General features: G+C 29.3%; 1 protein-coding gene across 1 annotated transcript; it reads right to left on the bottom strand.

The window, feature by feature from the left end:
- Positions 1–202: 202 nt before the first annotated feature.
- STP7 (sugar transporter protein 7) lies at positions 203–6,463 on the bottom strand. Its single transcript, XM_079008730.1, has 4 exons — positions 6,077–6,463; positions 3,255–3,574; positions 1,413–2,039; positions 203–799 (listed from the first exon to the last, which is right to left on the bottom strand). Exons 1-4 carry the CDS (start codon positions 6,219–6,221, stop codon positions 323–325), a joined length of 1,569 nt encoding a protein of 522 aa, XP_078864856.1. The 5' UTR covers positions 6,222–6,463; the 3' UTR covers positions 203–322.
- Between the last annotated feature and the right edge of the window lie 2,315 nt (positions 6,464–8,778).

Here is an 8,778-nt window from a genome sequence, read left to right as displayed (position 1 = left end):
TACTACTATAACAATTTACCTTCATTTTTTTCTTACCGAGGCATATTGTACTTTAAATATTTTCTTTTTAGAAAACTATATTATGAAAAATCTAACCCAATTTTCACAGTGAATATTGTTTTGTATTTAGACGACATTGCTATAGTTAGATTTTTAAAGTATAATGATGTAATAAAAAATAAAAATATAATGTTATAATAAATAAATCGGTGAAAGCATGTTGCTACTTCTTGCATTTACCCCTCAACAAAATGAGAAAAGTTTGTTGTATCTTTTCTGTACATTGATTTATATCAAACTATTACATAATAATCGTTAGCCATCAAGGAGCTTGCCGAGGCAACACTAATGAATTCTTTTGCCTTTCAAAACTCTCATCTTCCCCCAAATCTTCTGATATTATTTTCTTCCAAAACCAATGTCTTTGCCATAACAACATCATTTCTTCAATGGGAACTCCTTTCGTTTCCGGTAGAAAGATATATACAAAAATTGTCATAATAGTAATCCATCCAGCAAAAAACAAAAATAGTCCAAATTTTAAACCACAAAGGAGTGAGAGGAAAGATTGTGCTATGATGAAAGTGAAGAAGAGGTTGACTGCAACTGTGATGCTTTGACCGGCTGACCGTGTTTCTAACGGGAATATTTCACTTGGCACTGTCCAACCAAGTGGGCCCCACGACCACCCGAAGGCCGCCACAAACAGACAAATTACAATCACTACCGCAATTGAATAACCCTCTGAGAGTTGTTGATTGTTGCCAAATTTAAGCCCTAATATTATGCCTACAATGACCTGTTTCATAAACAAGATTGAAGAAAATATAAATCGTTTTCAACTTATTTTCTAAAGAAATGATTAAACAATTGTATCTGTTATGCTTATTTGCATAAAAGACCCAATATTTTAACCACTTGTTCAAAAAAGACCTAAATTTGTTTAACTACGGCAACTTGTAAACTGTAAACCGGGTAAAACGGGAAAAACAAAAATTAGATCAGAGTTTAGATTATAAAAATAATTAGAACTTACCCGAAAAATGGTCAAAATGGACAAATGAGGCTTTCTAACTTTTTCCAAATTTTCTTTCATTTTTTCAACAATGCATCATTGTCTAAGATATTTGTTAAATTCTATACTTTGAAAAATCTACACAATTATAGCTTCACACTTTCAATTTTTTCTTCTTTCTCATGACATTATCTTTTAAAAAATCTATACAATTATACAAGTCATAATTCTTTTATATATATGAATGAGTAAATGATATTGCTATAACAATATAGATTTCAAAATATATGGTTATAATAAGAAAAAAAAATGAAAATAAGATACTATAACAAACAATTAGTTGAAAAATAATTGTTATTTTTTTGCATTTACCCAAAAAAAAAAAAAAAAAAGTTACCTGACAAACGATCATTTGTATGCCTCCACCAATGAGCAAAACTCTTCGACCCAATCTATCAACAGTCGCGATGGATACCAACGTAGAAAGAGCAAGAACAGCTCCAGTCAACGCAGAAGAATAAAGAGAAGCATTCCCTTTAAAACCCATACTCTGAAACAACACCGGAGCATAAAACAAGATCGAATTTATCCCGGTAAGGATCTGAAACATCGGCATACAAATCGCCATAACCAATTGAGGTCGATTCCTCTTCTTCAAGATATTCCTAAAAGGATGTTTCACTGAGTTAGCCAACTCGCTCGCGTCAACCATGTCTTCAAACTCAGCCTCCACGTTTTGTGTACCTCGAATTCGTTCTAAAACTTTTCTCCCTTTTTCTTTTGACCCTTGTTCGATTAAGCTATTGGGTGTCTCCGGGAGAAGAACGCCACCGATTGTCATTAGAAGCGCCGGGACTGCCGCTAGGCCGAGAGAGAGCCGCCACCCCCATTGATCGAGCTTACTTGTTCCGTAATTTATCATGTTTGCTGAGAAGATTCCGAGAGTTGTTGCTAATTGGAACATCATGTTTAAGCCTCCTCTTAAATGGGTTGGTGCCATTTCTGATAAATAAAGTGGTATTGCCTTCAAGAAGAAAGGAGATTGAAGATATTGTATTATGTTTGGCATACATTGGAATTGGATTGATGTTAGTACAACAAACACAATACATTCAAAGCCTAAGAATCAAAATTTGAAAACCCAAATTCATGTTAAATGTATCATAATTCATAAGATGTTTGGACTAATGATCTATTTTGGTCCAAAAAGATAATATAAACCCTAAATTGTTTGATTGAAGATATTTGATCAGAAAAGGAACCTATACTATGAGAGTATGTTATATTGTATATTTTGGGACAAACCTAAATGAACCCCATAATTTGATGATCTATCATTTTAGAAGAATTTTCGAATGAAAAGCAAGAACTACAAAAGAATCGTATCAAGAAATGAATGTATGATTGAAGATATTTGGTAAAAAAAAGGAACCTATACTATGAGAGTATGTTATATTGCATATTTTGGGACAAACCTAAATGAACCCCATAATTGGATGATCTATCATTTTAGAAGAATTTTAGAATGAAAAGCAAGAACTACAAAAGAGTCATATCAAGAAAGGAATGTATGATTGCCGATATTTGGTAAAACAAGGAACCTATACTATGAGAGTATGTTATATTTTTGCATATTTTGGGACAAACCTAAATGAACCCCATAATTGGATGATCTATCATTTTAGAAGAATTTTAGAATGGAAAACAAGAACTACACAAGAGTCACATCAAGAAAGGAATGTATGACATGCATATTGTGCATTTCTTGTTTTATTTTTCTTTTTATACACTTTAAATGTCACTAGTTATAAAATGATAATCAAATGGATAGTTTGCAATAAATAGCAAATTACTTTACTCTTGTTACAAGTAGGAGCAATGTTGTGTACTTTACTTTTTACCATTAACAGAAATGTACTTATTTTTCTACATATAATAGCAATTTATAGCTTGAATCGTGCAAAATGCTTACAAATTTCATTTTACATGTTATAGTTATAGGTAAAATGAAAGCAACGCCGATGCTATAGGTATACAGACATAAGTATGTTGCTATTAAGGGTAAAAAAGAAAGTATGCTTTACAAGTTTGAGGCTACACATTTCCAACAATTTTCTCAAATAAAATTCAAGATTTACCATATTACTTTATCCCATTTATTTTCCTAGTTTGTAATCATGTCCTGTGTAACAAATGCAGTGTTAACAACAAAAATACATTGATGGGTTGAGCAAAGTACCTGATTACCGAAGCCGATTCCAATCCCAAGCATGATTCGACCGGAAAGAAGCATTCCAAAGTTGACCGAGGCGGCATTGAGTATTGCGCCCACCAGAAAACTGATTCCGCCACAAATGATACTGATCCGACGGCCATAATTACGCGTGACAGGAGATGCAAATAGTGTTGCAACTAGGCCAGCCAAGTATAGTGATGATGTGAAGGCTGCAAGGCCTTGATCATTGAACTTACAATAGTTGCTTTCATGGGAATGTGACTTCTTTTCATAGACAGATGGAAAGAATTTTTTAAGGAATCCATCCATGGATGTCACTCCTCCTAGTTAAAGACAAGAAAGAATAGAATAACGAAGGAATGAAATGAATGGGTGATGAAATAAGAAAGGAGACAAAATGGAATGATGATGTTTGGTTAGTGTGGATTAATGAATTAAATTTTCTTTATGTAGATACAATATATAATCGTATAACTAGATTCCATACAATATTTAAATTATATGTAATCAGATTTTATTTACAAAAATAAAAGCTTAAAAATAGTAAAAGCTCATTCAACCCCAAATAAGTTATAATATTTTTGAGTTCTAGAATAAATTATAAAAAGACCTAAGAGGTATATAAACAACTAGATGAATTGCGTTGTGCAAGAATAAAATAAGAATAAAATTACGTAGTTATAATAATAACAAATTGAATTTTAACCTACACACAACCACACATCCTATTTATACTTTCTGTAAAGTCATAAAGAAGAAATTTGAAAATGAAGAATTAGAAAAAAAGATATGAAAATACTGACTCCATTGGCATTCTCCATTATTTTTAATTCACCTTAACCCAAATCTAATACCATATAACCGATTTCCACTTAGAGCAACCACAAACGCCTATGTCTCTATTTATTATTCATAGATGAAATATTTCAAAAACGGTTATTTAGGCAAATATTTATATAAAAAGCATATGGCAACACAAACCGTCGTATTCAACAATTGTAACTTTGAAAGATTATTTTTATTTTTAAAATCATTGCGGTAATATGAAAAATAAAAGAAGAAGTCTTTACTAAACGAATCAATAAAAAACTGCTATTTATTTTGTAGCCTAAACAAAAAATACACAAAATTGTTTCATGTTTTATAAATAAACATTGAAATCATCCCTACACTTCAATTTTAACTACTTGCTAGAACTTCGAGGACACAACTTCTTCTTCTTCTTCAAAAAAAAAAAAAAAAAAAAAAAAAAAAAAAAAAAAAAAAAAAAAAAAAAAAAACTCATTATAAAGAAGACCATTTCATATACGTGTTAGTGTTGATATGGAGAGTTATGGTTCCATTAGGAAATAGAAGAAAATGTTTGTTTGCAAAAATCAGTCTTTAAGTAAGGGAATTTTTTTTCTTCAAAAAACAATTAAGAGTTTTTTTTTTTTTTTTTTTTTTTTTTTTTTTTTTTTTTTTTTTTTTTCAAACGGGCAAAATTCTCGCTACCCAAGAAAAATCTTTAATTTTTTTTTTAACTATTTAAAAATAATATATTACGAAATACAGTCTTATATTGCAATAAACGTTGCAAAGTACATTCACATATTTCGGGATAAAATAATATATTGAGAAATATATGATTTTTCTAACAAGTTTTCTTTAAAGGCTATTTGTGGCTATGACCATTCTAGAAAACAGTATAGCAATTGTCAATTGGCAATTGATCCACTGCACATTTTTTCTGGAAATGGGTGATATTATTTTGTTATTATTTTTATAAAAAAATTAAAATAAATTCTAGAAAATTAAAAAGAACTATATCATTAAAAATCACATAAATAATACTAGGATTTTATTATTATTATTATTATTATTATTATTATTATTATTTTGTTTTTTATTTTATTTTTTTGTAAATTTTAATTTTTTCAATAGTTTGTTCATACCAAACACATCTCTATGAATGAATGGACAAATTGAAGCACAAATTGTGGACCAGAACTTAGCAAAACAGACAGCTACAAGTACTCATCAATCTCCTTATGTTTTGTTTTCGATTCATATTTGATGATAATTCAAAAGGTCTTATGTCTACCATTGATATGATATTAATATGACAAAAAATACATTTTAATAGATATTAAAATTTATTCAATAATTATATTAGATTGGAAAGTGAAAAATAAAAATTTCAAATACAGCTTCAAGGAAAATTACTTGCTTTGTTATAGATATATAGATAAAGACATAAATTTAACAAAATGACCAATTTTTGTGACTATTTACACAAATGACTAACAATTTTGCATTAGAATTGCAAAATTCCCATTAACCAAGAACAAACTTTATTTTTTTAACTATTAAAAATAATATATTACGAAATACAGTCTTATATTGCAATAAACGTTGCAAAGTAAATTCACATATTACCGAATAAAATAATATATTGAGAATTACTTTTCTACCAAATTTTCTTTAGAGGCTAGCTACTTGGCTATGACCATTTTAGAAAACAATATAGCAATTGGTAATCGATCTATTGCAGATTTTTTTGGAAATGGGTGATATTACTTTGGTATTATCTTTATAAAAAAAAAAAAAATAAATAACAGAAAATTAAAAATAACTATATCATTAAAAATCACATAAATAATACTGGGATTTATTTATTTATTTATTTTTTTTTTTCAATAGTTATTCATACCAAACACATCTATATGAACGAATGGACAAATTGAACCTCAAACTCATCAATCTCCTTATGTTTTTTTTCGATTCATATTTGGGGCTGAATTTGTAGTTGGAAGTCTGAGAAGAATTAAAGAAGATTATGTTACCTGAGATTCCAATATCATAGCCAAAAATCGAGCCTCCAACAGCAGCAACAATGCAAGCAACGATGACGTAAGTCGTCACCTTCCCTTCATATTCATCTGCTCTCGCCTTCGCTACTCCTCCTGGTGCGAAAGACCCTCCTGCCATTTTCGCACAAACCTCAAGAACTCTCGTGTATCTCTGTGTGTGTGTGTGTGTCTGAGAGAGAGAGAGAGAGAGAGAGAGAGAGAGAGAGAGAGAGAGAGAGAGAGTTTTAAATGATTCAGGAATTTGTTATGAATTTGTTGGTTGAGAGTTCTTGAAGTGAAGAAGTGATGAAACAGATGTCATCTTGGTTAACTGTGTATATGCCTTTTCTTGTATAATAGTTTGAGAAAAAAAGTCAACGTTTTCCTCAACAAGATGCATATAAAATATCTAGATTACGTTTAAAAAATATATAATTTAAATTGTATTAGTTAATATATATTAAATGAATCGAAATATCATTAATTATAGCGATGTTATTATCTTTCAAGATAATCTTGAATGACAATTTTTGAGTGGTTTGGTCTTTGATTTTATCAATCGTGCTTAAAAATATATTAAAATTAGTTAGGGGTACATTCATATATTTCTATCCTTTGAGTTAAGAATTGTTCTATGATTGATACCTTTTTCTAACAATTCATCTATGACTAACACATGACATATACATATGTCGGCCAACTTAAAAAGTTTAGGGTTTTTGGAATCTTTCTAACAACCTTTTAGATTCTTGATAATATACAACTTTTTGTTGTTAAAAAGAAGAAAGTGACTTGTCGTAATAAACTTTCCATTTTTTTTTTCTTCTATTGGCTAATTTATTTTTTATACTTAAAAAATATTATTATCAAGTTATAAAGAAATTTTTTGAATATCGAAACTAAATTCTCTAGTAAAATATACATTTAAAAAACAAAGTGACTAAGTAAAAATAAAATTTTGTTACCTCATATTTTGTTACCGTGTTAATTTTTCACTTTAATTTTATTAAAAAAAATCTATTAATTTATAAATTTTCATATTATAAAATTTTATGTTGTAAATCTATTTTTAAATATATTTTTTATCTTGATAAAAAATAACTAAACATTAATATATGACTTAACAACCACCGTAATTATAATAAATAGAAATTAATATCATTCGAACATTACATTCACTTGAAATTTCAATCTTTTTTATGTTTTCAACAAACGAGAATGTCAAGTGTACATGAATATCAAATACTTCCACAAACATTTAAGTGATGTCCAAAAGATTAAGAACAATATTTCTCTTTTTGAACATCAAACACCGACCCTTATTAAAATCTCAAAAGTTTTAGAATATATTTTTTTTTCTCTCTTAAAACTTTTTGTCTCATTCAAATGTTGGTGCAAGTGTGTTTTATGTTCCTATCTACTTGACATTTTTACTTGTGAAAGCTTGAAGAAGATTGAAGTTTCTAATAAAACTAAAACTCATTTTTAATTGTTTCTAATAGAACTACATGTCAATCCTTGACAAGATGGAGGAGCTCAAGAGCCATACGTTAGACTAAGCACTACAGGTCAATCCTTAACAAGATCATTGTTGAAGATAAAGATGATGAAAATAATAAGAAACCTATCTTCTCCCTATTCAGATAATAAGAGTAACAACAACCAGTAATCCTTGATGACATAAACTGGCTGGATGACATCGTTCTCCTCACTAATGAAAGTTATGCCCCTTAATTCTCTTTCAATTCGCCTTTTGGTGATGAAAATTAAAACATTCCCGACTCTATAAATGGTCTCGAGGTTTAGCCACTTGATAGGTACCCGTTTGATTGTCCTATTGTTGAACTCCTTCTAAGAGAAAGATCGAGGTTATAGATTATCGATACCAATGGTGTCAAGGAGTGAGTGTGGTTTGGTCATCAAAACAAATCAACCAATTCAATTAAAATCAAAGTCTGGTCTTTCAAATCCACCAGACGCGTTCAATACTTATTCAACAAGGCAAATGTGAATGATTTTTATGCCTAAGAGTCATTATAAAATGATATTTGCTAATGACATATGAGCATATAAGGTCACAATTTATAGCAAGTTACCACTGGTTAATTATTTATTAGAGCAAGATGGCTATTCATGAATATTATCAACAGTTGTATTTAATTGAAGAATTATAAGTTTATGAAAATAATATTTAACAAGTATTTTGGAATTATTGTTTTTAGGGAATAATATTAAAAGATAACAAAAACTAGTTATATTCATATTGTATGTGTGTGAGTATATATATATATATATATATATATATATATATATATATATATATATATATATATATATATATATATATATATACAGTGTTCTTAAAGGCGCGCCATGGCGTGAGGCGTGGCTTCGCCGTTACGAAAAACTTCATAACGTTGTTGTTAGGCGTAACGCGTGGCAAGACGTGATATGGCGCACCATGGCGCGTGTTTTTTCGTTTGAGACACAGTTTTTTTCTCTTTGTTATGTCTTTTCAAACCGGAGATACAAGTATTGTGGTTTTTGTTAACTTTTTGTTATTAGTTATTGATTTAACACTTCTAAAAAGTAGTTATATTTAATATAAATTTATATTTATGTGGTAATATAATTTTAAATTAATACAAAATCGCCGTCTTACATCACGCCTTGAAAAACGCCGTGGCTCGCCATGG

This window comes from Lactuca serriola, chromosome 7, assembly GCF_051521515.1.
Source record: "Lactuca serriola cultivar US96UC23 chromosome 7, Lser_US96UC23_V15, whole genome shotgun sequence".
In the NCBI taxonomy this organism is placed as follows: Eukaryota; Viridiplantae; Streptophyta; class Magnoliopsida; order Asterales; family Asteraceae; genus Lactuca; species Lactuca serriola.
Note: the sequence above shows the minus strand (reverse complement) of the source record. Positions and strands in the feature narration are given on the sequence as shown.

Bases quoted from the DNA above. Each gene is read 5' to 3' on its own strand.
- STP7 (XM_079008730.1), bottom strand. From the start codon at position 6,221: ATGGCAGGAGGGTCTTTCGCACCAGGAGGAGTAGCGAAGGCGAGAGCA. The intron at 3,575-6,076 runs GTAACATAATCT...GTCTTTAACTAG, and splicing joins CTATGATATTGGAATCTCAG to GAGGAGTGACATCCATGGAT. The intron at 800-1,412 runs GTAACTTTTTTT...TTTATGAAACAG, and splicing joins TACAAATGATCGTTTGTCAG to GTCATTGTAGGCATAATATT.